General features: G+C 45.0%; 3 protein-coding genes across 12 annotated transcripts; 1 reads left to right on the top strand and 2 right to left on the bottom strand.

The window, feature by feature from the left end:
* The first annotated feature begins 831 nt into the window (after positions 1 to 831).
* Chas (chascon) lies at positions 832 to 24,100 on the top strand. Of its 7 annotated transcripts, XM_076435458.1 has the most exons (16): positions 898 to 1,099; positions 1,160 to 1,542; positions 2,144 to 3,758; positions 4,980 to 5,168; positions 5,222 to 5,704; positions 10,301 to 10,490; positions 10,641 to 10,677; positions 11,795 to 11,964; positions 13,272 to 13,451; positions 17,105 to 17,320; positions 18,323 to 18,578; positions 19,160 to 19,516; positions 20,293 to 20,510; positions 20,586 to 20,850; positions 20,919 to 21,387; positions 22,206 to 24,100. In XM_076435458.1, the coding sequence occupies exons 6-16, from the start codon at positions 10,425 to 10,427 to the stop codon at positions 22,744 to 22,746; spliced, it is 2,775 nt and encodes a 924-aa protein (XP_076291573.1). In that variant the 5' UTR covers positions 898 to 1,099; positions 1,160 to 1,542; positions 2,144 to 3,758; positions 4,980 to 5,168; positions 5,222 to 5,704; positions 10,301 to 10,424; the 3' UTR covers positions 22,747 to 24,100. The 7 variants fall into 7 exon arrangements, with proteins under 7 accessions (XP_076291578.1, XP_076291577.1, XP_076291573.1 ...); XM_076435462.1 differs by having other exon boundaries at positions 896 to 1,099; positions 4,980 to 5,704; positions 22,218 to 24,100; XM_076435459.1 differs by having other exon boundaries at positions 2,144 to 2,550; positions 4,980 to 5,704.
* Positions 23,497 to 24,459, bottom strand: Vkor (Vitamin-K epoxide reductase). The gene is made up of 3 exons (XM_076435478.1): positions 24,278 to 24,459; positions 23,980 to 24,077; positions 23,497 to 23,761 (listed from the first exon to the last, which is right to left on the bottom strand). Exons 1-3 carry the CDS (start codon positions 24,457 to 24,459, stop codon positions 23,529 to 23,531), a joined length of 513 nt encoding a protein of 170 aa, XP_076291593.1. The 3' UTR covers positions 23,497 to 23,528.
* Positions 24,460 to 25,712: 1,253 nt separating this feature from the next.
* Lwr (ubiquitin conjugating enzyme lesswright) lies at positions 25,713 to 27,594 on the bottom strand. Of its 4 annotated transcripts, none has more exons than XM_076435476.1 (5): positions 27,457 to 27,594; positions 27,284 to 27,353; positions 26,650 to 26,733; positions 26,306 to 26,568; positions 25,713 to 26,228 (listed from the first exon to the last, which is right to left on the bottom strand). In XM_076435476.1, the coding sequence occupies exons 2-5, from the start codon at positions 27,347 to 27,349 to the stop codon at positions 26,162 to 26,164; spliced, it is 480 nt and encodes a 159-aa protein (XP_076291591.1). In that variant the 5' UTR covers positions 27,350 to 27,353; positions 27,457 to 27,594; the 3' UTR covers positions 25,713 to 26,161. The 4 variants fall into 4 exon arrangements, with proteins under 4 accessions (XP_076291591.1, XP_076291590.1, XP_076291592.1 ...); XM_076435475.1 differs by having other exon boundaries at positions 27,445 to 27,583; XM_076435477.1 differs by having other exon boundaries at positions 27,428 to 27,567.
* Between the last annotated feature and the right edge of the window lie 350 nt (positions 27,595 to 27,944).

Genomic DNA, 27,944 nt, shown 5'->3' with positions numbered 1-27,944 from the left:
GTATTATACGATTTGAACTTTTTTGGGAAGCTAGAGCAATAGTTTACTAAAGGATGGGAAAAGAAATTTTTTCAAAAATTGCAATTGATCGGAATTGTTGAAAAAAATACTAAAAGTTGAATTCTTAACTTTGTTATGTGGGGCTATATTGAAAATTTAAAAAATACGTTTTGTAGATCTGTGTCAATTAAACATATTCTAAAAATTTGGTAAAAATCGGTCAACGTTGCAATTAGCTGCAAACGTAAAAATTTTAGAGCGGTCCTTTGTCCGATACATTTTGTACCCGGTACAAATTGCGGAACATCTTTCGATGATAGTGGTTTTCTAATTGCCCGTGTTATTTTACTTTATCCTAGATTAGTCAGATTAGTATCCGTTTTTTGGTACTTCAGTAGGTAAAACGTAACTTATCCAAAGGTTTATTCAATGAATCAATGCAATATTTTTTTCGATTCCCAGATAAATTTATTCAAGACAGGAGGATTATTCTGTTTTCTTTTCTTCGCATATATAGTGTCTTTTCATTAGTTAGTTTTATTTTCTCCCTAGACTCGTCGCAGAGCCCTCTAGACGAATCGAAGATGATTAGTGTGACATATCGACACCAGTTGTCGCCACGTGTCGCGCAAACTTTGTTAGCGGGTAAAGTATCGGTACCGTAATTTTTGGAACGAAAACCACAAGAGATTGTTCGCCGACCATTGTTTCGAGTATCGGGTAAATCGAAATTGATATGTAATCTCGAACTTGATGTTTCCATCGATTCGAATTCGATTACGATGCTCCGGGGAGTATCGACATTCGCTTTCACGCGGTCGTTGTTGATCCATAGATAATTTGTGCTAACGTTCTACTAGGAAGCGATCATTTATTTAGAAATGCCTCGGACTTTCTCTACTCGAGGACTATTTGCTTGAAATCCATTAACTTTCCGTTCCGCGTTGTCGCTACATTCGGTCTTGTACGCGTCCGCATCGACTGGAACGTATAAATCATGATAGAACTACGAAATATGTTTTGTACGAGTATTATTTTCCGGAACCGAACATTTCAGAACAACAAGCTGGTATTTTCATAAATCATTTGAACGTATCCGGTTGGTATATTCGAACGTTTGCTGTATTTGATTGCATTATAAGTTTTGTGCATCTTCTAGGTTTCTGCGCAACGAGTCCGCGCATCCTTCAGTTACGATCCACGGCAGAACGTTCTTCGGTCTATTTTGCGAAACAATCGATTGTTTTCTCCTGCCGGTTAATAACGCCTTTACTACCTTGGCGGTCCATTGTTCGGAAACTCGGTTAACAATCTCTGGGGACGATACTTTTGTTCGAGGAGCATTCGCTCGAGGAAAGAGCCCGCAAGTTACGACGCGTTGCAAACGGTTGCGACGCACCTGCGATGGCGCGCCTCCTTTGAATCAGTTTACACGGAGCAATTATATACCTACCTGAAGAGCGCGCGCGAATCCGTACCGAGACCTGCGACGATTTTGTTCGGGCCGCTTTCAGCGATGGTCACATTTCGAAATCCATACAAGTAAGCTTGCCTATCTGAGTGGCGCACAGTGGGACCTTTCGTCCAAATCGGAGACAAAATCAAAGAACTTTCGATAGATATGAGGTAGGGCGATGAAATTTTTTAAAAATTAAAACTGAGACTTTGCAGAATATGGGAAAAATAGGGAGATTATGGTACGAACGTTTTTTAACCTTGAGAAAATTCGTTAAACATGTAGAATTTCAAGAAATCGATTTTGCAATATCCTGAGGTCGTAGACAAATTTTGAGACCAAATTTGAAATCAGCGTGAAAAAATCTACGGGAAATGAGGAACAGCATGATCAAAAAAAAATTTTGTTGGAAAAACCACAATTTTCTCGAAATTGTGCAAGTTTAACGAATTTTCTCAACGTTAAAAAACGTTCTTACCATAATCTCCCTATTTTTCCCATATTCTGCAAAGTTTCAGCTTTAATTTTTAAAAAATTTCAACTAAATTACGTGAACGTCACACGTGTGTGACAGTGGCAGCAAACCTGTTAATTGCTTAAAATCACATTCTAAATGAGCTAACAAAACTGTTCTGTTTGTAATTACCGACGCAAGTACAATTAACAGAGGAATGAATTTTGTTGCAGGCTGGCGTGTATGGTGTCCTCCCGGAAGCATAATTCGAGGTCGGTCGACTCCCCTCGTCGTGCGAAGACGCTTGTTCGGCTAATTGCTCCAGTTGCTTGGTCCCCTGTCGCAGTTTCCGTTATTGACATTGGCACCATTGCGCGACGGTGTCTCGCGGCGCCGGCGATCGTCGGTCCAAGGATACCGTCGCGGCGATCACCGACTGCGTGCGGAGAGCGGGATTAGCGTCAAGGAAAACCAGGAATAACGAGATTACGAGGACAAAGCCAGAGAATGCGATATGTAATGCAGGGTTCGAAAGAGTTATGGAACTTTTTCGTGTGTCCTCTGTCAAACCTGTACCGTATAACTTGTTTCGGCAACGTTATCGTCACCCGTGAGATCTAATTTCGCAAACCCTGTAAAGGTACGATAAAAATCGAGCCATGAACTCGGAAGACCCTGTTAACACTTCGAGTGCTGGGTGAACAGTCTGAAAAATTCCACAAAATCAGCGTAATTTATTGAATGAAACCAAAATTGAAAAGCCAAGATTTATGATACCGAGAGTATTCTTCTAATCGTCTCACATTTTTTAGATTCTAACTAAATTTTCTACACCGAATATACATACATATTATCTCGAACATTCATTTCGAAGTGTTAAGAGGACGTGAAAAGGTACCGATAAATAAATGCGTTCGAGCCGCTGGTGCAATCCGAGGTCAAAGAGTTAATGTTAATGAGCGGTCGCACGAACTAAACTATCCGTTTTTTCTCTCCACCAATTTTTTTGCCCGTAGCCTGTGGCGGGTTGCGCAATCGAGATGCAAAATTCGCCTCGGCAAACGGTTTTGAGCCGTGCAACAGCGGCCAATAACGCCTATTGCGCGGCCTCGCTGTTCAGCGTTGAGTGTAAACAGAGCGCATCGACGCGGTATTGAGTCACGGGATAACGATCGCCGGCGAACGTTAATGATAATTATTGGAACGACACGCTCGCACCGTTTTGCCGATGAAGAACGGCGTTACTTAATCCGTTTCGAAGAAGACACGGGCTCGGCTCCCCGCGTATCTTGACCGTGCGTATCTTCCCTTTTTTCGGAGGGAGGTGAGCGCGCCCTTTTTTTCCGGAGGACACGCGCGGCCGAGCATATTAAGATACAATATTTTGATTATATATGCATATGTTCACGGACGAATCACTCGGCATGCACGCGATATACAATAAGGCATTCGCTTGGAACACCGCATTTGCATATTAACGACCTCGGCCGCCAAATAGGGTTACCGACTTTATTCGGTGGTCGAGTCTCTCTCGTTCGAATTTCGCAAATTTTTCCCTCGGCCTGTTTGTCGAGGTGCTCTTATCTGGAATTCCTGTCTGGCATTCGGAGCAATAATTACTTGCTCGGATTTCGAAGCGACGAAATGACTGGAAAGGGTATCTATGGCCGGATAAGATGGGCAAAAGGGCCTGTGGACCAAATTAAACGGCCTATCAAGCATTCGACGGGGCATAGTGGGCCCAAATGCCAATCTAGCTGATAAAAAATCATGGTGATCAAACGCAGCTTCCTATTGCAACTTGTATGGAGTCGTTGTAACCGGGAGACTTCAATCTTTACATTTATGGTAATTTCGACCACAAAAAATTTTCTTTTAACTTTTTATAGTCATTTACATTAATGTAATTTTAGAGAGAAGGAGCATTTTCGCGGTAATTAAAGTTGCTAGCGTTTTTAGTCACAAAATGTACTGAAATGTACTGAAAGGAGAGTATAGTAATGGGGTAAAATGGGGAAGAACTAGTTTCTGACCCATTTTCCCTATTTAGCCATATGCGAAAATTCCGAAAGAAATTGAACAAATGTCGCATACCCAGTTTACATATACCGCAATTAATTCGGACTTTTTAATTGAAAACACTGGTTGTAAACAATGAAAAACCTCAGATACATAGATCCGTCCGGCCGACAGAATCGAGTGTACGCGACCGCCAAGAGCGACTGGAAAGGAAAAATCGTTCTCTGTATAAGGTGGCCTATCAAAAGTAAGGTGCGTTTGTCACGGTGACGACGGCGGCGCGGCGCGGTCCGATCAGGGACAAGACCTGCTAGGTATACCGCGAGAGTCGAGGACACTGGAGATCGCCGAAATCGGTCAGCAGGTCATAGCCGACTCTCGGAATTTTTTAACTTTCCGATGTCTGCTAGTACTTATGAGATAGAATGCCGTTGACCTTGCATGTTCTATCTTTGAAAGATTACAATTTATGTCCATGCGACTAATTGCCTACTAGTTGACAAGATAACGACATCGATGCAGACCATTTTTCTAAATAACTGTTCGCGCCAACCCGCAAAGTCACTTAGTGATGCAAATGGATTATCCTTTTGCAAATCATTGAATAGCACTCGACACTCTGCTCTGTCCACAGAAGAAAGTAACAGTGCGCCTGGTATCCCATCTGACCTCGCAAGAATGCGAACGTACTTACGGCTATTCCCTTGTTGCTCCGGATTGTTCGTTCGAAGACGTAAAAGAGTGAGGCCGACAAGGGGGGGGGGCATGAATGCTATTTTGATTTGATACTCTAACCCAGGGGTCGGCAAACTACGGCCCGCCTGTTTTTAATCAGGCCCGCGAGGTTAATAAACACGAAAAAGATAAATCAAATTACGTAAAATGAAAAACATTTTGATTTTGGTTTTTTTTTCGTTGCTCTGTGAGTAGAATTACCTAAATATCTTCGAGCTTGCTACCCGGCCCCCTACCTAAAAATTTTACGTTCTGGTCCTTTTCAAAAAAAATTTGCCGACCCCTGCTCTAATCCTCCAGAGTTTTATGTTGCAGTTAAGAGACTGAGATTTCAACGATCTAGCGATTGAAAAATCGGAATAGCGAGCGAATTGTAAGGCTCAAAGGACCGACCAGGACTCGATGGAACCTGGAGGCTATTCATGCAAATTGGGAAACTGTAACGCGGCCGGATCGCAGGATCATCTCCTACGACCCGGATCGTTCCGAATGTCTGTTTCCGAGGTGAGAGAAAGGTGTTTGAGTCTGAGCACTATGAACCGGTGGTTTGTTCGCAGAGTGCGGTACGTGGGAGCAATTTGGTAGCCGGTGGCGTGCGTAGCCGCTCCGTTCAGGAGCGGAGCGAAGCGGATCGGATCGGATCGGATCGGTGCGGCCAGCCGAGGAAAGTAACAGTCCCCGTTTGGATCCAGCCTGATCTCATCACTACCGATAACTTCGGCCGCGCTTCGTGCCGCTCCGGCGATCGTCGTCTCCTACTGGGAGAGCTCTCGCGGTGGCTCGCGCGGATCCGTCAGAAAGCGTGCTCGATGGACGGACAGTATCGTGAGCGCTGGCCACGGCATGGCAGCATGCGCGCGGCAACTTTGCGTTCGCGGATCGGTTCACGGTTTTTCACGTTGATTCTCAACCAGCCGAACCACAACCGACCGACGTCACTCGAGGCTCCCTTCAACGACTGGTGCTCCTGATCGCTCCGTGCCTCGATCCTCCTCTTCGAGAAGAAGTCACTCGCCGAGGGACCCGATCTCTCGAATCAGGTGAACGTGAACACGATTCTATCTCTAGATCCTCTCGATCCGCATTGTCCAGCGGCCTCATCCCCTCGCGTTTCGACCGCGTTTCAGCCACTGGCCAGGAAAAGGCTGGCCCGCTTCCATCGAACCGCCTTTTTCCGCGAGGATGTTACGAGACCTGGCATTGTCAGCCCCTTACGTAATCCGCCGTGCACGAGAAACGATGGGAATCTTCCCAGTGCATCGGCTGAAAAGACACCTTCGACGCTACGTTCACGTTCTCCCGACCGCGCGGCTGCTGTCCATTGACGTTGATGCATACGTCGCGTCGGTTCTGTGTGCGCGATTCGCGGCACGGTGTGACAGTCGATCTCGATTTTCGCTCGGCGAACAAGTGCCAGCGGGAAGAACGGTCACGATTATTCGCAGGCGTAGCAAGCGGCAAAGTGTTCGTTTATGCCTTGGCACGCAACGATTGCAATAATATAATTAACGACCAGGATTCGAAACGGAATGAGCACGCGAACCTACGAGCTGACAGAAATGTTCGTACGCGGGAATCGAGAGCACAAACAGTGGAAATTCGTTCTTATCTGACTAGTAACCGAGCTTCCATTATCCGAACTACATTGATCGAATGTTCCGGTGGAAATTGTTATAACATCGCAGTTGTCCGGACACGGTGGGTATTGGAAAGTGCACGGACGTGTTTGCTAACGTGTTTGTGCACGTCGAAAGAATACAGGAACGTGGGTATCGCGAAATCGCCTGAAAATCGGAAAATCGGCGATGCACCGTCATCGACGATTCCATATCCAGCGATACGGGAGAACCGTAAAAGCGAAATGCTCTTTCGGGTCTCGTGGACTCGAGAATCGGGGACGTGGGTGTGCACAAACCTGTTTCGAAATCGTTTCGATTTTGGATCGCGTCGACCGAGCCTAGTTAGGACCGAGATGTTGAACCGTTTATTCCGGAGAAACTTGAGCGAACGTCGGGATCCACTGGTTTGCCGCGCTTCGTGTTTCTCTCAAAATGGCGACGTCCTTGCCGAGGTCACGTGTCCGTCGCATTGCACACATACCGCCCACGAGTGTCCACCTGCGCCCCCCGATCTCTCTATTCGCTCGTTGCCTCGCGGTGCCTCGCGTCGAGCCGTGTCGCTTTTCGTTTCTCCACCACGCGTCCAAATCACCGGGCCATGCACCAACGATTTCACGCTAGGTCTACGGAAACGCGCAAAATGGACAACTTTGAATTCTCCGTTTCATTAGATCGATGCAAACGCTCGTGCCCGATGCCTTGTTGTATTTATAAATCGAACACGAAGTTCTGTACTCTTGGTTACATGTTTTCGTCCTGCAAGAAACCGAGCAGCTTAGAGTCTGTTGAATGGCCGAGCATTTAAACTGATAGCTGGCAATTACTAATTGGCTAGCATTCCGTGCGACGGTGATTTGAACGCTTCGCGGAATTTCGCGGGCAGCTCGTCTGACCGAGACTCGCATTTTTGCCACGTTCCGCCGCTGCTTCCGATATCGCGTGATATACACCGCACGCCTGGAATACTGCCACAACTCAAAAAATACATACAAGTTTTCAGTAGCCAGGAAAAACAAAATTGTGAAGTATATTTGGATACATTTGTAATGTTTCTTAAACAGATACTCAATAACTGTATTAACGCTAAACCTACCGAGCCTTAAAAGTAATTGGTACATGTTCCCTTATGATGATTATTTAGACTTTGTGCGGCTCCTGTTGTAACACGGGCTCCACTAAAGATATCTATACAATCATTTATTATCAAATCATTTTTATTATTTCAATAATTGTGAAATAAACATACGCGTGGAAAACCACGCGTGGCAGAAGTAAAACTTCTTGCAGTCTAGTAATGTTTAGAAGTAAATTACGATTAGAAATGGTAAATAATCCTAATGAAGCGACGACAAGATCAGGAACAACTCTCGATGCAGTATTTGCAAGACATTTAGACAATATTGAATCAAGAATATTTATATCATGTTTTAGTTATCACGAGCCAATTGTTTCAATGATAGAATCGTAGAAAATCATAGAACATAGATAAAAATAAATGCCAATACACTATCAAGAAACTCGCGAGGCGTCTACACGTGTCACGAGAGTCGTTGTCGCAAAAGATGCGACAAGTAGCTTGCCGGTGTGTTCGCACCTTGAAATTCTGTAAAACCGTAGAATAGCTAATCGTTGAAACGTTCAGGAAGGCTTGTCAGCTCCTATCGCGAAGCAGAAAAATGTCTCCTCGTCGTCGCGCGCGTCGGTCAGTTTTCACTTGTTTAGCCGCGCATACGAGCATGACGCATCTCTGACGTCACACGCATATCCAATGAGACGGAGACAGGATCGACACGGTCGTATATAGAATCGTTGAGCCGAAGCGTGATGTCAATACGAATCGCACTCGTTTCACGGCCTCGGCAGGCTATGCCCATAGGTATCTGCCTTTTCCCTGATCTTTTCGTCGCGCGATCTTTCAATGAAAAACTGCTGGTCGATCGCTGGCTATTCGTCGTAGCCATCATTCGGCTGAAGACCGAAAACCGAAGACTGTGCCTGTTACAAGCCTAGATTCTAGGGGCGGAAAAATCCCGATACTTACGTACCTGTTTCAGCCAGGACGGGGAGAGCTCGTGCGTAATTTCAACCGCAAGGACGCGAGTGCTCAATGGCGTAGCCTGACTCGCCTCCGTTAAACAGGATCCCCTAATCTCTCTGATCGATTACTCCCCTCTCGTCGAGCTCTTCTTCAACCCCTGCTCTCGCAACCGATTATTTCTATCGGTGTCCGAACATCAACGAGAGATTAATAACATGTTCGATTTGATTATAATTATTCTCTGTGCAATTTGGATGTACATATTGGCGCAGAGACATATTTCCAGTGTTATTGGCTGTACAGATCGATTATGAATTTGAAATTGGGGCCAAGTACCGATCCAAATTGGACTTGCTAACTACTTTCTGTACTTTTTGCTTCGACTACGGCGCAGCGCTGAATTTGCGGAGCGGGCTCCGGAGGAATCTGTGTTATTGGACCGTTTCGGAGCGTGCGGCGGCAACAATCTGACACAGATACGCCACTGTAATCGGCAACCGGTGGTACGTGGCGCACGCGTGTCTTTAACCATCTCGATATCGTATCGCAGCCCATATCGAGGTGGTCGTCGCGACCACAGGCCCGCGTGCCACTGCGGCCTTCGACTTCCATGCAGAAGGCAGAAAGACCGTCCCGATGAATTATTACACCCCGTTCACGAGCACGACCACAGCTAGTGATCAGACCGATACCAAATCAATACTATCGATACCAATCCGCAAGTTATGATGCCGTATCGAATAGGTATCAAAAGTAAAGTATCAAAAACATTGATGCCCATCTGATACTTCTACGTACAGTGACTCCCATTAATATTCGGACACTCTTAAAAACACCATAACTTTTTTGATATTGGAATATACGACTTGAAAGTTTTGGAGAAGTTAGAACAATTGGTTTGCCACACGACGTGACAAAAATTTTTGAAAAATACTGCAATTTGTCGGAATTGCAGAGGAATTTTCGGCCTCCAACTGCAGTAATTCTAAGGATTCTTAAATCTTTCAATGCCTGTCGTTTCTTCCCGCATCAACCGATTTCTCTGAAACTTTCACAGTGCATATAATTGATACAGATCTACGATACGTATTTTAAAAAAATTTCAATATAGGAAAGACTCAAAGCGAAAGATTCAAAACCAAGAACTAGAGGGAAATAAATTGGAGCTGGGTCCTTTTCGCCCATGCACGACGATGCTATTTACCTGGCAACGCCAGAAATTAATGAAGAAAGAGATCGAGAGATTTTCAACAGAGATAGATATTGTGCAAGTTCGATCCTCGGCTTTTCTACGTCGAATGACACCTCACGTGCACCGCATCTTTTTTCACCGCGTTCCCTGATTCGCGACGGTAATTAAACGCGATATCGTTTCAACGAATTTGCATGCATTAATGGCAATCGTCGCCGCATTCCGAGAGACTTGAACGCGTGGCGAGGCGCCATCGCGAAGCCCACGAGGCAATTCGAACCAACGCACGGTGCTTCAGAACTATGTATGTCTAGATTGTTGTAAACAGAAAGACAAACGACGTGTTTTTCGAACATATTGTATCAGCCCATAAGTTCGTGCCGATTTTTGTGTATACATTTCAGGCGTCGATTTACAAACTTTACTGCTGTTCGGGAACGGTCTAGAGAAGGTTTTCGTGGGTATAAGATCGTGAAATAGCGAACACAGTGATTCCGACGAAGATAAAAGTCGAGACCTTGTACAGACATCCCGAGGTTTATCAGCTGAGGAGATGACAGATGTTCTGAAAATACCTAAAACAAACTTAAAAGTATGTTTACAAAATTAACATATGCAGAACCGCTCGAAAAACGGCACGAACTTATGGAATGACCTAATATTTCGCTGATACATACTTGTACTTGAATAAAGAACAGTATGAAGCATGGCGATTCGAGTACGCCTTAGATTTAGGACTCGAGCTACGACAAACATCCTCTAAACGAGTTGTTATCTTGGATTCCAGCAGAGAAGCCGGGTTATCGGATCGCAGAGCGGCTTTTTGTTGGAAGAACCCGTGAGCCAACAACTCGACTTCCTGTCACGATCCTCCAAGACCATCGGAATCCACCAGCAGGCATGATCGAATAATGGAGGTGATTTCGACACGCCGATACGAGGCTCGTCCACCGCCAGCGAGCCATCCGCCTATCCTCGTGAGTAATTCTCATTCGAAAATCTACGTACTGTAAAGTCCACGTAAATATATTATATATTTACTCTGTTGCCGCAACGTTCCTTAAACTATTTCGCGAAACGACCACTCGCGATGTCGTTCTAATTGCTGTCGTCTCGTTCTCTTGCAGATCGACCCGGAGAATTCCATAGCTCTGGTGAAGGAAGGTAATTCCCCGAAGCATTGTCCACCGACGACGTTCCGACGCTCGTAGCTTGCGACTCGAGGCTCGAACAGCCGAGATGGCAGATAAGGGGTGTAAGGCGTGTCGCGTGCAAACCGACATCCTATTCCCGCGCGAAACGGTTCACTGGACTTTGCTCGACTCCTATGCAACGCGCCGAACCGCTCCGAACCGCTCCGCTCCGCGCGGCCGTCGAGTTTTCCTCTTTTTTTACTCCCCGTTCGATTCCACGCGCCGCACACTGCTCCCAATTGATCTGCTTCATTGTCGGCGAGGGGACACTCTGCCGGAACAGAGCAGTTCTTCAATATAATAGCATAAGCACGTCGTTAGACTGCGGATCTTCATGCAAAATAAAAATGTTGTACATCACCTGTATGAGACAGGAGTCAAGCGATACATTCTTGCTTTCTCTGACGCTTCTAATAAGTTGAAAATGATTCGTCTATGTTTCGAAGTTCTTTGAACACTTTGCACTCAGAGCTATTTTAATTTTAGAATTAAATCCCAACAGAAACATCCTGCAAACAGGAGCCAAGTTCCTATGGCCGTAAAAAGTTGTGAGATCAAACAAACAAAATACGGCCAAGTTCGTCAGCTTAGAAATACCTCTTGCTTGTTTAAAAGAGCGCTATTTAATTTTTAAAGAGTTACATGGAGGGCTAAATTATTCAAACTTGGCCCTTACTTTTTAAAGCAATGGCCATAAAAGGTGTTAGATAGCGTGTAACTCTTTAAAAATTAAATAGCGTTCTTTTAAACTAATTTTTACAAACGCTTTATTCAGTATTGCAAGAGGTATTACTAAGCTAACGAACTTGGCCATATTTTGTTTGATCTCACAACTTTCTACGGTCATAGGAACTTGGCTCCTGTTTACAGGATGTTTTTGTTGGGATCTAGATGATAACCGACGTGCTTTTAAATTGATTCCGTTCGATTCTGTTCTCGTATACAAATTTAACCGTCGAACAGTTTAAACGGCGTTGTAGGTCGCTGCGGAGCATGGCGTTCGATCGTTTGTCCCCGGTTTTTTCGCGGCGACCGTCCCGTGACGAACCCGCAATGAACCCACAATGAACTTGCTTCCGGTGTTGCAGAGGAATGGGAGACCCGCAAAAAGAAGGAAATCACCACCACCAGACAGATCGAGACCAGAGTGAAGCGGCAGGTCGTGCTCGAAGACGGCGAGGTGGTCGTCGACTCCGGTCCCTTGGTCACCACGAACACCACCGAGGATGTCGAGCAACAGGAGCACACTACGCAAGAAGTACTCGAACCTTTCTTGCCGTTGCGGCGACTTCTAATCGTTTCAGCGAGCTTTGCGGTTCGCTCGACTCGCGGACATCGATTCCCCTTCGGTCCTTCGACCTTCTTCGGTTCTTTGAAACGGAACAGGCCGATTCTACGTGTAGAAACAAGTCGAAATTACGGAACAGTATCTTTTAGCGCTGTACTCCGTGTCTGAGACACCCGTAAAGGTACAGACGCATTGTACTATCACGTCGCATACAGATTAAATAATAATGCATGTATATGACTGACGCTCTAATAATGTCACGTGAAATTACTCGTTTTCACCGGACGTGATAGTAATGCGTCTTTACCCTAATCGACGACACGAACGTTCAACGACCGTTCAAGTAGAAACGGTCAGCCACGCGCAGACTACATTTTATTCGACGACGGGCGTGGCCGAAAATTGTATTTTCCACGTAGAATTTGGAACTTGGTAGGCGTGACAGGATGAAGACTCGCGCGTTTGCGCGTTTCGTTTCGAACTGACGTTCAAATTCAATGATCAAGCGCAAGCGGACGCTAGGTTTTTCACTATTTGTACTCGACTCGTTTCTTAAAACACTTTTCGGCAGCTCGAACGTAATTAATCGCTACATATTTATTTATTCAGCTACTTACTTACTCATTTGTTCCATTATTTATTTATTCATACAATTAGTTATTTCCTCTTTTATTAATTTTTATTTATTTATTACAATTCAATATTTATTTAAATATTACATTTCAATATTTAGTTATTTATACATTTAGTATTTTATCTATTTACATATTCATTTACTTACTTACTCATTTATTCCATTATTTATTTATTCATACATTTAGTCATTTCCTCTTCTATTAATTTTTATTTATTTATTACAATTGTGCACGATGTCATATTTACATTACCGTGAAGTCTACGAAATGGCGAATCACTGTACTCGTAATGGTGGAGAGGGTGGGAGGGTGAGAAGGAGAAATAGTTAGAAGATAATATTGGAATTAGGAAAGACTTGAAAATCAAAGAAGAAGAATTTCAAAAACAGATCCTGGGGGATGCTGTGATAAAAAAAAAGTTGACTGGGTTGACAATGCCCCTTTAGAGGGGACGGTCGAGTGCAAAGAAGAAACGCCTGTTCCGAAGAACGCTTTTAGAGATTTGCAACGGCAGGCGTGGCTTCGCTGCTCTAGATTTGGTCGGAGCTAGCACGCCCCAAGGGGCAATCCGTACATTAGACTGTATCGTAAACTGGATTTGCGGAGAATCTAGCATTGATCAAGAAAACTATTGTTCCCCAGAGGCGGACAACCGGTGACCAGCCGCAAGAGGTCGACTGGCCGTCAGGTGGAAGAAGATCCGCGGACAGCGGCAGCGTGGTGCAGAAGGAATCGAACGAAACGGTGGTGAGGAGCCGCGAGGAAATCGAGGAGAGGCTCGAGACGGAGGATCGTCAACAGTTGGGAGATATCTCGGACGAGGTATATCCGCGCGCGACACACCCACACCTGAATTCCACCTGCGCGTGCCGCCACACGCATTTCTCTCTCCCTCTCGCTCTCTGTCTCATTGTTTCTCTCTTTCTCTCTGTCTCACCGTGTGGCGCCCGCGACACGAACGTTTAAACAAAGAACACCGTTAAGCAGGGATTGAAACGAACCTTTCGTTTTTCAGTTCTGTTCGAAATTGCCTCTGGGACGTCGTCAGTACCTCGCACAGTGGGCAATTTGGTCGAAACTCGATTCAAAATCAAAGAACTTTCGATAGAAATGAAGTAGAGCAATGAAATTTTTTAAAATTAAAGCTGAAACTTTGCAGTGGTATTGGAAAAACCACAATTTTGCGACGGTTCACAAATTTTTACAATAATTCGTGTACACCATTTCCTTTGTCTTCGTTGGAATAGATTGGAGCTACTTGAGCACGCAACCGGCGTTGCAAGGCGGTCGATGATTGCCTGTCAAAATGGCGCGTGGTTCGCCCCTGATTGAATCCTAAAATGGTCTGTAACGAAGTCGGATTTTAATTTTTGTGAATGTCGTGGATCAGCTTTTTGTTGTTGTATTTTTAATTGCAATACCAATTTCAATCGTAAACCTCCAAGTTACCCTCGGTAGCATTTTAGGGATTCTAGTATAAAAGATGATTTTTAAGCATCGGTAGACTGTGGACCTAAATAAAAAGTCTTCAAATCAATTTTAAGGAACAGCAACTAAATGAAAATACACACTACTGTGCAAAAGAAAGAAGCACCCAGTATAATTATAAGATATAATGACAACACCAATATCTTTATGTAGAAATTTTATTGTACAATGATTGCATTTAAACACATTCTGAGAACTATTCAATTAAACAGCGGAATCCTTTTTCAAAACTTACCGTGTTCTCATCTGATTTTTTACGCTTTTCTATTAAATATGGCCGGGTGGTTCTTTCTTTTGCACAGTAGTGTATTTCTGCTTCAGATAATTCTAATATATCGACAATATAATTTGCATTTGTAACTGCATAAAATCCGCAGTCTGCACATCAGAATTATTGCAAATCTTATTAACAGGCTTCCGCTAGATAAAGTGTTAAGGTTTATAAGCACGGAAGTTCCCGTCGAGCAAGAACGATGTAGGAATTGCTCTGGTACCGTCCCTCGAGGAGACGCGCAACAGGTGTGGCTCGGTCCCGAACCTACTTGTCGCGCCGCTTATCAGGAATCTGCGATTAACGGACCCGATCCTCCGAGGGCGCGGTTCTATCGGATGCGATGTTCGATCGCACGCGATTTCAGAACGTCGTTCGATTTGTTTTACATCCGATCAAGCAGGCAAACGGTCGACATTTGTCCACTGGACGACCAAGAACCAGACAACGTGAAAACGTTCCGGCGAGTTCCGCGTCGAATTACATTTCCGCGAACCGATCGCGAGATAAACGTCCGCAAAGGTCGGCCACGCGTGCGGGAGAGAGAGAGAGGGAAATAAAGAGAGATAATAGAGAGAGAAAGACTTCCCCGTGGCACAGTAACATTTTCGATGGGTCATTGTTCCGCGGGGAACGCGAGGGAGGAATCTCGCGGAGAAGAGTCCGCTCGAGAAACGAAAGTGTAAACTTCCCCTCCTCCGTCGTCGCAGCGAGACCATACAGCTTCTTTCGATTGCAAAATCACGGCAACAGGTAGAAAACGTTCTCCTCGTGGCGGCTCTACAGGAATCGCGAGACGGAGGCGATTGAATCTGATATTGGAACCGCTAGATCGCGAATGTCTACGTGTTATTCCGCTCTCATCACGGTAAAAAAGAAAATTCGTTTCCGCAGTTTCTTCTCTGAAAGGGAAAGATCGATTAACACATTATTTACCGGCGATTGTGTCGTAATTTTTGGAAGTTTATGATCCATGGCTGGGGATTTTTTAATACATCCTTCGTAAGCTGGTAATGTCGTTTGGGATTATCGTGTGAAAGAAGATTTTTCAAGCTTCCGTTTGGTACAGCACACTTCTCGAAAAGCTTAATAGGCTTCCGGCAGATGTTGGTCGGTGATTATTCAACGATCTCTCGAAAACAAGAGAGAGGTTAGTCAAATTGTTCTTGCGAGTACGACCGAGTCGTGAAAAGTAGCCCTCGTACAACGTTAGTCGTCTAGAGTTAGTACTGAACCTATCAAGCACAAAACATATAAAAGTGACATGCTCTATAGAAGTCTGAATTTATTTAAACTTTGTACGGCTTTCGTTGTAACATGTGCTTGAACAGAGAAGTCAATTCAGTCATTTCAAGCCAATCAATCAATCAATCAAGTCATTCAGTCAATAATTGAGGAAGATTCCGAGGAAAATCCACGTAAAACTTGTAAAGATCGTCTTGTACCCACTCAAAACTTGCAACCAACCGTCGGGGAACTTACATTGCGTTGGAACTTGTATCCTTTCTCGCGAAAAATACAGTTTTGGAAGAAATGGCTCTTCCAGCTTTTTCCAATTCCAGTGTTCAATTGTGAAATAGGAAACCGGTGATTTGACCGTGGTAGACTTAGCGTTAGCAGGCTTGCGGTCGATAAATTGTCGAGGAAACGTCGGCGTTGCGTGGATCGGTGACTCGAGCGATAGCGTGGCCGTGCCTGTTGGTGGCAAAGTCGGAATCGTTCTGGACGAGCAGGGCCGACTGTCAGGTAGGGGTAACTGACATACACGAGTGAACGACGGAGAAAGAGAAAGGCAGAGAAAGGGAGAGAACCGGGAGAGACGGGAGATCGTTGGAAGAGGGAGGGCCCCGAGAAGTGGAAGTCGATGATCTCTGAGGTCCGTCGGTCGTCGTGCTCTCCCTTCACCGATTCACCGAATGCCGATGCCGAAGCCGATGCCGACTAACCGGCCGCGACGACTCGCGACTCGCGACTCGCGATGCGGACCCAGTCTCGCCAGCTGTTCCGTGCCGAACCGCCTCCGGGACGCGACTTGTCGGGTCTCTCTCGCGGCCAGGACATTCCACGAGCTGCTCCTCCGTCGTCTCCGTCCCGACTTTGCTTCTGTCTCGATCCTGCCACGCGATAGCACGTCCTCGTCCCCGTATCGTCTCTCCGCGAACTCGTGATTGGGCCCCGTATCGCGTCGGATCGGCGAACCACCGGATCAGTGTACCGCGGTGTCTCTTCGACGATCGGGACGAACAGCGTTTTCCTCGAGAGCCTGGTGATCGAGCAACGGACGCGGTTACGTCACCGTTGCTTGTCATTTCTCGGAAAAATTGAAGGTTTCGTCGCTGTCGAGGCACCACACGGAATATTCAAGAAAGAATTCCCTTCTGTTCGACTGTGACGAACTCGGCCGAGCCTTTCGCGCTCTTGCAAGGCCCTCCCGAGTTTTATTTTGGTCGAGGGGACCGGGTGTCGTGACCTCAGCCGTTAGAAACACCTTTCCATCCACTTGTTCGGGCCGGGCCCGAAGGCCGGGCGATCCGGTTTATCGCCGTTTGTCGGGTTCGGTGTATTTCGGCCGGTGCGCCGTGAGAGGAACGCGGCACGATCTCGGACGCTGACACGATCCTTCGACAGGATAATCGCGTCGGGACAAGCGGCGTGGCGCGCGGCGTTTTCCTGTGTTGTCGCGACACCTAACCGGATCGACACTGGTTCCCCGCAGGCGTACCAGAACGCTGTGAGGAACAACAGGGGCGACCTGAGAGCCGCCCTGGCCGAATCCTGCAAGCAGTTGGCGTCTCAAACTGGTCCCAGGGTCGTCCAGCACACGACCAAATCGAACAAGGTGATCGACACGGAGAAGACCTTGGAGAAGAAGGAGCTGAAACCTGATGGACTGATCGTCACCGAGAGGAAACGTACTGTCGAGCACGAGGAGGTCGGTACATATTATGTTCTATCGATCCTCTTCTCTGTTTTCGTGTCGAATAGTAGCGCGTCGAACGCCAAGCAATTTTGTCTCGCTTTCTTCATTTCACTTTTGATTCGAGCAAGAGTTTAACCCTTTGCACTCGAACGGCGAGTCTAAGGCGCCACTAAAAATTGCCACACCATTATTCAAAACAGCTTTAACATTATTAAATTAATCTGTATTCTATAAATTGTAAAAAGCTCAACTGTTATATATAAAAAAAAGGTTCAATTTGATGTGCACAATATGAAAAGGATTACATAGAACAAAAATGATCTGGGTTGAAACAAATATCTTGATTTTGGAATTCAAATTGCTTCGAGTGCAAAGGGTTAAATACGCCTGTGCAAAAGATCGTTCGCTTACCTGATTTCTGTTCAATCCGTTTCAATCAAATCTATCAAGACAGCGTGTACATTATTTAGTTAGCACTCGAATATTGCTGCACCACTGTTCAAAACATTATTTACATTATTAACTACGTCGGTGTCCAATCAATTACTAAACATTCAGCTATTGTATGAGGTATTATGTATACCAATTTCGTATCCATAAAATGTTAAAAACGATAGGGAATGGAGATATACTAGATCGGAGGAAATGTTTAATTCTCAAGTTCATATTGCTCCGAGTGCAAAAAGGATGAAATTTATATATTTCCTTCTCTTTCTCGGAGCTCTTGGTGCGATCTTATTGTGTTAACCGTTGTTTATATTATCGGGGTGTCCAGGAGCAAATTGAATTTTATCCGAACGACTCGCAGTATCCGCGTTGTCCTCTGGCAATTTAACGAAACCATAAAGCCTCCAACAAGACGAGGCAGTGAATCGTAACCACTCGAGTGCGACAGAGTCGAAGTTACCTTTCTCAGATAGTTAGCAAAAGACGCACGCTGGTGTATCGCTGCCTCGTTTCATTGAACAGACTATACCTCGAGACAATCGTTGATCGTTCAATGACTATCCGCAGATAAAGGACGACGAGGTCCCCGCAGAGGACGATGCGAGCGACCATCTGAATGGCGACGAGGCGACGGAGACGAAGAAGGAAAGCTCTCAGAGGTTCGTCAAGAGAAGGGACGAGGACGTGGTCGATTACATCTCGGGCGGCGAGAGGGTTGGTCGAGAGATGCGCTACGTGGCCGAGACGACCGAGGGAGAACGAATCGGCGACTGGACACCGTTGTCGACGGCCATGAGGACCGCCCGTTTGCACAAACATTCCGGTAGACACGCGTTCATCGTCCCTCCCATCAATTGTCAATTTCACGCGCGAAAATTCAACTTGAAACTCGGGTCCGACGATAGTCGCGTGCGAAAGCGAACTTCACAGTCAAATGACCGGTTTTCTATTTCACAATTGATTATTGAAGTTATGAAAATGCTTCTGTGAGAAATTACTGAATTAACTTCTTTATTTGAGCACATTTTAGAATTTTTAGATTGCCCTACGATTTATTTCACGGTTTCAGTGATTAGAACCTTTTTGTAGATCGTATACTTACCGAAAAAAGAGAAAAAAAATTATATATTCCCCAATAGCTGTACACTAACAAAATGAAAGTAGAAGTTTGTTAGGTTTAAAGGAGATTCGGAGCATACATATTTATTAGACTCTGTTCAGAATCTTTTGTAGGAGAAGGGGTTGAACAACGTCAACCTTCTCGCTTCTATAAGCCGTTTCGGTTTCACACGTTTCGTTCTTGGTAGATCTAGTGTTAAAAATTCCGCACGGTAGATGCTAATTGTTGCGTCGCGTGGCTGCGCTAACGGTAACGGTTGTTTCAACTCGAGGAATCGTCCGCAGGCTTTCCAGCGGAGGGTTTCCCATCCCGGAAGGACGTGTTGACGAAAAAACCACTGGACCTGGAGGAAGAAGATGAGGCGAGGAAGTTCGAGACCTCGAAATGGTTGGAAAGCCATTTCGGCAGCGAATCGCGATCCTCCCATGGCTCGATCGAGGCCGACGACACGCCTCCTCCGACAAGCACGAATACCAGTTACATCAACGTCACCATGAAGTCTTGCACGTCGAAGGAACGCGACTGCCAGAACGGCGGTTTCACAAACAGACATCCGATCCGCACCACCGGCAGAGACTCGACGTCGCCCTTGGGCTACTTCCACGGGATCACCGATTGGTCCGAGAGATATCAAGCGAGAGGTAACTAATATTCAGAGGGAAGCATCAATGACATTTCATCGAATTTAGATCGGCGTCCAGGTCGAATGCAATTTATAATACGTAGTCGGACTGAGTATCGATGTGCGAAATACAAATTGTTCAAGTCAATTGCAAGAAATAGGATCTGCACAGACGTTTATTCCGTCTCTGAATAATTTTATCAAGCCACAGCTTGTGTTTTAATTTTTAATCGCTCATTTTTCTCGTAAATGCATAGAATCTGTAAGTCCATTCATAGTCGAGACATCGTCGCATTTGTTTTGATCGTTAACTCCTTGTCGCACGTTAACGAGTCACACTAGTCGTGAAGATCTTAAACAGAGTCTAACAAATATGTATGTTACGCCTTTCTTTCTAAACGAAATCAAATTTGTTTCGTTTGTAATCAATATTTAAGCATTCAAATAAATATTTTACGACATTTTTGGGGATGAAGACGCTTTAATCACTGCAACTATAAAGCAACTGATACGGCAAAGGGTTAAGGGGACCTCCTCATTTCTCGATAATGCAAAGATGGGGATTTTCAGTAGTCAAGAGCGCTAGAGAAAAGATCAATCTAGGCCGCGACCGCCCTCAAAAGTCCTATTTTTGCGTTTACGAGGTGTAATTTGCATTATTCGGAAGGATGTACATAGCTGTCGCAGTTGTATGCTTCCGAATAACGCAAATTACGCTTCGTAAACGTAAAAACAAGGGAGTCTACCCCCTTAGGGAATAAGTTCTAACGGCAGACTCTCGATTCGTCCCTCCAGAAAGACAGAATCCCGCGAGAACCAGCTCTCCGTCGCAGTACGTGGAGATCGTGCGCACGAACGGTCACGGGAACGAGGTCCCGAGGAGTCGGAACGAGGTTCAGGAGTCGACGTACTCGAAAACGTACGAGTCCGTGCATCGATCCGAGCACCAGGAGTCGACGAACGACCGGCAACGTACGCCCTCTCCGCCGATTCGACGAAGATCCAAGGAACAGGTTCGAGTTACCTTCGAGTTACGACGACTAAAATTAGCGTAAGATCTCTGGCAGACGTTAACAGAATGTTTCCAGTGGTCGACGAAGTCGGAGGAGCGAACGAACAGCCTGAACGGTTCGACTTCGGTGCCTGTCCGAACCTCGAGCCCGGTCCACGTGGTGCAGAGGACGTGGGAGAATCGTGGCCGAGATAGCCGAGAGGTGCACGAGCAAACGTTGGATCGAGAGACTCGGAAGAAGTCTAGCTCGAGGTCTGGGTCGAACTCGCCGGCGCGAGAATCGTCGTCGAGGAACAGCAAGAAGCCCGGCGAATCGACGACCGTTGTTCGACCAACGAAAAGTAAGTATATCGCGACGTTGAACGCTCGATCGGGTAAGACAAGCTGATTCGTTTGATGACCGTTGAAGGCTCGGGACACTCGAAGTACAGAATAGGCGAGTCCTTGAGGAAACTGGTCGGGAAACTGCGCTCAGCCAGCTCCGAGAGGAAGAGTAAACGCGCCAGCACCGGTTCTACCTCCCAGTTGACTCAGACCGACGACAACGGGCCGACTTATCTGCAGTACAACGTGATCGACAAGAATATCCCTCTGGTGAACGAGAGAGACGCCGAGGAGAAGCCTCCGGAACGACCGCCGAGGTCGCCCAGAAACGCTGCGTCGAACAACAACGGCAACAAGATCGGCAAAACCGTCAGAACCAGCGATAACATTGTTCACGAGCAATGGCAGAGGAGCGAGTCGACGCCACCCGTTCACAAGTATTACCTGGGGGAGGATCCTTTCGGGGGGAGCATCTACGGCCGCGAGAAAGGGTACAGAGACGGAAGACGCTCGGGGAAGCCCCGTAGTAGAGCCGCTGCCGAGACGGAGTACAGGTAACCCAGCTACTACTAGCAGAGGCTATCCAGTCGATGCATACGAAATGTCGTTTCCCATTAATCGGGTTGCCGAAGGACGTGCACGCGTACATATATGTATAATCGAATTAACCCTTGCCCGACCTTTCTGCGCCCGTCTGATATGTATACACCGGTTGTTCGATAGTTTCATCGTTTACGGTTTACGTAACTCTTATATCTCGTCATAGTCTGCTTTTCGAAAGAAGAATCCCAACCGATTCTTTCGAAAAGCAGATCAAGGTTGGCGCACCGATGGCGAAGATCCCTAACGACAGATACGCGGAAATGAAACGCATCGGTGTGCGCCGGGTTGCCGTTGACAGGCGGGCCGCAGAAATAACGTAACGTAGCGCACGAGGAAAAGCAATGTTTCCCGAAGCGGACCGGCCAAGAGCGACATTTCGCGTGCAGAGGCCTGAGAAAACCCTTAAGACGGCTAATCGATCCGCGTGGTGCAAGCTAATTATAAGATAGGGTGTCGCGTTACTCGTCTGCGAGCGGATCGTGGCGAGATAGCCGACGCGCGACGGTAAGCCGATACACAGAAGGCTTATGTAATCGTGATAGAACCGAGAGACGTTGCGCTTCGCTTGCCTATAAATCGTGTACATCGACGCTTCGAAAGTCGGTCGCTTCGACAATGGGTGAAGGCTGCATGAAGTGGGAGTATACATTTAGGTAGCATGCGTTGCCGCTATGGCTGTATGTAGTGGTTTCGGCTGACCGAGCGCGGCCCTTCTCTCCCTGGAGAAACAATCGCCCCAGTGAAATTCTCGAATCGGCGCGGGTTTCAGCGCCGCCTCCAGTTCCCTTGGCAGGTTTAGCAAATCCACCGGTCGGTTGGTCAACGATCACGAGAGGGACGACCATCCGAGGACCACGCAAACTTTGCCGAGGAACCTGCATTCGGTTGGACAGGCGAGCAGATCGGGCAACCATTCGGCGGCGCGTTACCACCAGCCGGTAAAGCAACCTGCATACCGTACCATGGCTCCTCCGTCATCGAACCAATCCCGCCAGTACGGGAGCATGATCAATATCTCGATTAAAAATACGGTGAAATCGCCGAAAATCCCCGTGCAAACCGTACAGACCGTACTCCAGGCGCCCGTCAAACCGGAAAGAACCTACAAGTCGTCGCTGTCGCGCAGCAAGAGCTTCAACGTTGAAGCAGCTCGAAACGGCGCGAACTCGCCATCGCCGAGGATACCCTGCACGTCCAGCTTACAGTTGAATCGACTCGACGAAACACCCCCTCTGAAAAGTCCCGGAATATTGGCTAGTATCAGTCGCAGCAACAAGGATTTATTGAGAGACAGTAGATACGAATATTAAATCGCGGATCGAACTGTTTGTTCCTAGGTTAGGTGACGTCAGTCGCGGATTCAAGGTCAACAATGACACTTGGTCAGATTCAATTTCCCCCCACCGATATAGTTTGGCTCTTTTCTTGTCACTGTAATCACATTCCTGAAATCTTCACTTGAAAACAGCTCGCCTTATTTCCGTTGCGACATTGTTCTGTATAGCGTAAGTCGTAAGTAATAAGGTAACGTTTATACGCGTTTACGTTGTCTACAGTCTACGGGCTACGGCTAACGGTATCGAGTGCTTTTTTATTATTATTATGTGAGATTTACTCTTTTATCTCGTGCATTGGCCGACAATCCAAGATTACATATCAGATTTGTAGAGAAGAATAAGATGATAACGATTCGTTCGTAACAATATATATTATTCGCCGATATTGTACAAAGATACAATTCGCGATAACTTACTTTCCCTAGTAACATTTGCTTCCGTAAGATTTATATCAAAATAATGCATAAAACTCCGCCGATACGACTCGCGGATATGTTTATGTACATTTGTATTTTTATAGACTTCCAAAAACCAAGCGTATAGATTTATGGTAGAAGTAAAGCCTGATCTTTGCCTGCGGTATAAATGCATAAACATTTCTGGCTGGCAGATAACAAATCTAAATAAAATTGAACACGACCACAGACCTTTTCGGAAACCTATTTGAAAATTAAGTTGGGATCGTTTGGTGATAAATGAAGTATGGACACTGTGGACGAATCGTAATTGTAAATCTTCAGCATTCCCCAAAATCTTTATTCCGACTTGCTCTTCTTTTTCTTCTTCTTGTTTGTGCCATCTCGGAATAATTTACGATGTTTCTTAACAGCAAGTATTAGTATAATAGCGTTTGTGACGTAAGTACCAACACAGACCACGCACAGATTGTTTAGAATGTACAAAATATAGGCCAAGTAAATCGAACCAAGATTCGAACAAACTCCTAACGTTACGACGAGGGCTGAAGTGAAATATTTATTAAACATACCTGAAACAAACACTTATTAGAACGTTAATAAAGAATAAAATATATAATATCTCATCAATTTTGCTATAACGCGTGCCTTATTAATTTATTGCTACTTGTTACTGCCTCTGTACGCGGAATAATCGCGTTTCCTCGTTGGTTTTTGAATTGCGCGCGCTGTCTAGAAAATCAAAAGAACCTGCGCCGCGTTATAGCACAAACACGAATGCAATACGTACAGAGTATCGCGACGAAAGCATAAAATATTAATCCGTATACAGAATTTGGCATGTAGAAAGGAGACGTTTCTGGAATGATTCCAAAACCTTTACCGTATCTGAAATAAAATGCTTCTTTCAATTGTAAGTTCATTGAAATATTTTCATTTTGACTTTTCCCTCGACAGTTGTGTAATTTACTTCATATTCGTTATTATAATTTCAATTGCGATGCAGAATTGAGCGTTGTCGAGCGTCAACTTCACGCAGCTAGAGTTGATGACAGCGTGACCGGCATAATTATCGTAAACATACTTACTCCGACATAAACGCTTTGGAGCAGCTGACGTTTTCGCTGATATCGCACATTGCCTCGTAAGAATCGTTTTCTTCTTTCGCCATTTCCACAACGTACCCGTAGTAAGAGAGAGCAAATCCTTGGAGACAAGCCGATGCGATCGCAACGTTTAATTTCCATGCCGATTGCTTATTGTTGGACATGATTCGATATATTTCGCGTATATACTCGTAATTTATGTGCACCGAGTCCGTTCGGCCGACGATGATTCCGTACGAGCAACCGGAACTGCGGTTTTCCACTTGAAAATTTAGTCGAACACTAACTCATGTTTCGCGATGGACGCAAGTAACTCGGATACAGCGATCGATAATCAAACCGGCGTGAAACACGTAGCAAGATTGAACTTTGATCAACGCTAAACGCTAAGTATCATTGCGAGCTGAAAAGATTTCACTTGCCCGGCACGCGCGCCGGTCCCCACCATTCATGTACCCGTAGTCCTAATAATGTTTAGGCTTTCACGGCAAACGTTGCATACGGTAGTTCGTATACATACACGGTTAGTCTGTTATAGTCTCGTAACGTGACGATCTCAAATAACTCGTAAGTTATTTGTTGTACAAAAAACTGTTCAAACAAACGTTGCATGATTCCTAGGAGGACATATACAGTGCTGCAATCTGATTTTTTGTCAAGGTATGAAGGTCACCTTCAGTTTTTTTAAATAGAATGACCAATACTTTTGCTCAAACTCGAATGAAGCACAAAATTCTGCGTAAAAATGTATTGATCCTCGCAGTGGCGCACCCAGGGGGGGAGCCAGGAGGCCAAGTCCCCCACCAAGAAAAAAATGTTCAGCTTCCAAAATTAAAATCACGGAATAGCCCTGGGTACCGTTGATAGATATTTTGGCTTAAAAAAAGGTCATCACGCAAAACCTAGGGCTGGGTTCAACTCGGCCCTCCCCCCCAAGATTACATCCTGGGTGCGCCACTGGATCCTCGTATATCATAAATCTAATAGTTAACTAGATATTATCGAAATAATTTTCGATTGTACTTATTCAAGTTGAGTTATATCAGTTCGAGCACCTTAAAGTAGGGTTCTATAATTAAAAGTAAATTTTATATATAAATTTAAAATTGAGGGGATTTTAAATACTAGCTTCCAGGTAATAGCTATTTTATACACTTATATATATTATTATTACCTTATTAGTTATTTGAGATCACGTTAAGAGACTCATCCTGTATATGCGCGACCGCTATAGCCAATATTTTGCTGGAGAATGGCTTATAGAATTTATTGGCAGAACTTTCAATTTTCAGTAGGACAAACGGCATTTCAAATGAATCGGAATCTTTTATTTCATAAGATTTGTACAATACTTAAACGAGTTTTAAATACACGTTCCTTGGAGGCACAGAGTGCTTATGGATTGAAGAGAAAATGGTCGTTTTCATTTTCATTTTTATTGTAGAATCGGGTTCACAGTTCACCGTAGACTTATCAGTAAAATTGCCGGCAATCCTTACGAGTAAAATTTTAATTTCGATGAAAATGCGTAATGAAATTAAATACGGGCAAACTGTTAACGATTAACTTCTAGATGCAGATTAACTTGTATACGGGAAACGATACGCAACAGCTGTTTTTAAGGAAGGATAATATATCTGAATTTCTCGTACTTAACATAATCCGTAGGTAAACACAGATCTTGCGCGTGAATTTTGTTACACAAAAGAAAATGCATATAATAGAAAATTAACTATGTTCTACATTAATGACACTTATATAAAAAAGATACGAAACGTCGATCGAATATTCGAATATTATACTATAGGTATACAATGACTTCTTCATACGTTGGAATATTTGAATTTAATGATACTTAATATAGACTTATTCCTGGGGAGCCATTGCTCTAGCTTGAGCTCTGACACGTTTTTCATACTCCAAGCGATTTTGACTACAACAATAACAAAGTTTAGTTAGAATCCATGTCTTTCCCTGTTAGCTCAGAATAGATTCAACCTAAAGTAATACCAATATATTGTGTATGCTTCTGCTTGGGCTGGATCTTTGACGTTAGGTTCGTTTAGCAAGTCCTGTATGCCGAGTAAGATCTGTTTGATAGTGATGGCGGGTCTCCAGTCTTTTTCCTCGTCTAACAAGGACAAACACACTGTTCCCGATGGGTATACGTTCGGATGGAACAATGGAGGCTCGAATTTACACTTTGGCGGGCTGGAGGGATAATCATCCTTGAAGATCATGCGCAGTTTATAAAGTCCACCCTCCCATGGTGTCTGAAATATTTTCCGTTAAATCATATTATTCGTTCGCCGAACAGCAGACAGAACACATTGTCCGAATATTTATCAACTTACAGACTTCTTGCCAGGAATCGCACATTCCCAATTCATCAAGTTCAGCGTTCCATCTGGACTTTTAGTTGGTCTTGCTACAAATCCCTACAATGCAAATAATTGAATGTGACTCATTGAACCAGGTTTGAAGGATCTTCAAAACAATACATAGGCCACATTAAAGTACTAAGAAAAACATTGGCTAGAAAGGCTGTTCACACGCATAGCTTTTTTAAACAGTTTTCCGATCGTATTATAAGGGGTAGCAGGGGGTATACTGTATACAGTAGTTCGAAAATGGAAGGGTTTTCGACATTTCGATTCTACAGTAGCTAAACCCGGGAATAATCTGTCAAGTGAAAATTAAAAGATAATAATTATCAGTTTTCAATTTTCTCGATCGACGTTCTATCAACTTTGAAAGGCGGCTTGGAAGCGTTAGGTTAGGATATCATTAGTCATTTGGAAGAAAATGATCCGCCGCGAGCTGTCGATAAAAAAGCGTCGTCGAAGTCGTTCTGTCGAGAAATATTTCAATTTTACTGAATGGCAAAGGAGGGGCGATCTAGAAGTTTCGAGCAACAGATAGCGAAGTTGGAAACGCGCGCGCGACTCCAGCCTGCAGCGAATAGTAGCGGTAAAGTATATATCTTACAAAAGGATGGTCTTTCCTCCATGCTTTCCGCTCTTCGGAGAGCCTGGCACCCGATATGCCTGACATTAATCTGCAACAAGTATATGTTCGGGTAACGTAACGTGTTTGGGCGCGAAATATAGTCAGGATCGTATTTAGACAGACGTGGACCGTGACGTTACCACAGACTTTACCACGGTGCTGGACGATACCGATCCCGAGGTTCAATTCCAGGCACTTTATGCGCCGAAATTTCATCAAACGCGGGCAGCACAAGGGTGAAAGCACAGAGTGTTCCCTCTGTGGCGAAAACAAAGTCCCCAAGAGACCACGAGAAATACAGAAACTGCACAGAAACCGAACTCAAAAAACCTCTTCTGCAAAAAAACGATTCGCGTGTATGGGGTGCGCGTTCAGAAAACCTATGGATCCGCAACCGGCGCCCTACAAATCCTCAACGGATATATATTCCTTTTTGCAAAGTCCCGATCAGTCCCGATCCACATTACATATATAGGACCTCTCAGGAAGATACTCGTTTCCAATAAATCGTGCAGAGCAGTACCAATCGAATAGCAGTACACTTTTGTCCAGCTCAACGGTTGGCCAAATTTCCGTGATAGGTTTTGGTGTATTTGCCTCCGTCGGTAAAAAAGGAACATTCTCGTCTAATTTTTCGACG

Source organism: Lasioglossum baleicum, chromosome 12 (assembly GCF_051020765.1).
Source record: "Lasioglossum baleicum chromosome 12, iyLasBale1, whole genome shotgun sequence".
Taxonomy (NCBI): domain Eukaryota; kingdom Metazoa; phylum Arthropoda; class Insecta; order Hymenoptera; family Halictidae; genus Lasioglossum; species Lasioglossum baleicum.
This window is presented reverse-complemented; position numbering and strand designations above follow the sequence as displayed.

Coding starts and splice junctions, on each gene's coding strand:
- Lwr (XM_076435474.1), bottom strand. CDS start 27,520: ATGAAATTTCGGCGCATAAAGTGCCTGGAATTGAACCTCGGGATCGGT. Junction 26,734..27,283: donor GGAGGAAAGACCATCCTTTT/GTAAGATATATA, acceptor TTTGCATTGTAG/GGATTTGTAGCAAGACCAAC. Junction 26,229..26,305: donor GAAGCATACACAATATATTG/GTATTACTTTAG, acceptor TTATTGTTGTAG/TCAAAATCGCTTGGAGTATG.
- Vkor (XM_076435478.1), bottom strand. CDS start 24,459: ATGTCCAACAATAAGCAATCGGCATGGAAATTAAACGTTGCGATCGCA. Junction 24,078..24,277: donor TCCAAAGCGTTTATGTCGGA/GTAAGTATGTTT, acceptor ATTTTATTTCAG/ATACGGTAAAGGTTTTGGAA. Junction 23,762..23,979: donor TGCTTTCGTCGCGATACTCT/GTACGTATTGCA, acceptor TGTTTGTTTCAG/GTATGTTTAATAAATATTTC.
- Chas (XM_076435459.1), top strand. CDS start 10,425: ATGGAGGTGATTTCGACACGCCGATACGAGGCTCGTCCACCGCCAGCG. Junction 11,965..13,271: donor AGGAGCACACTACGCAAGAA/GTACTCGAACCT, acceptor ATTGTTCCCCAG/AGGCGGACAACCGGTGACCA. Junction 17,321..18,322: donor GTACTGTCGAGCACGAGGAG/GTCGGTACATAT, acceptor GACTATCCGCAG/ATAAAGGACGACGAGGTCCC.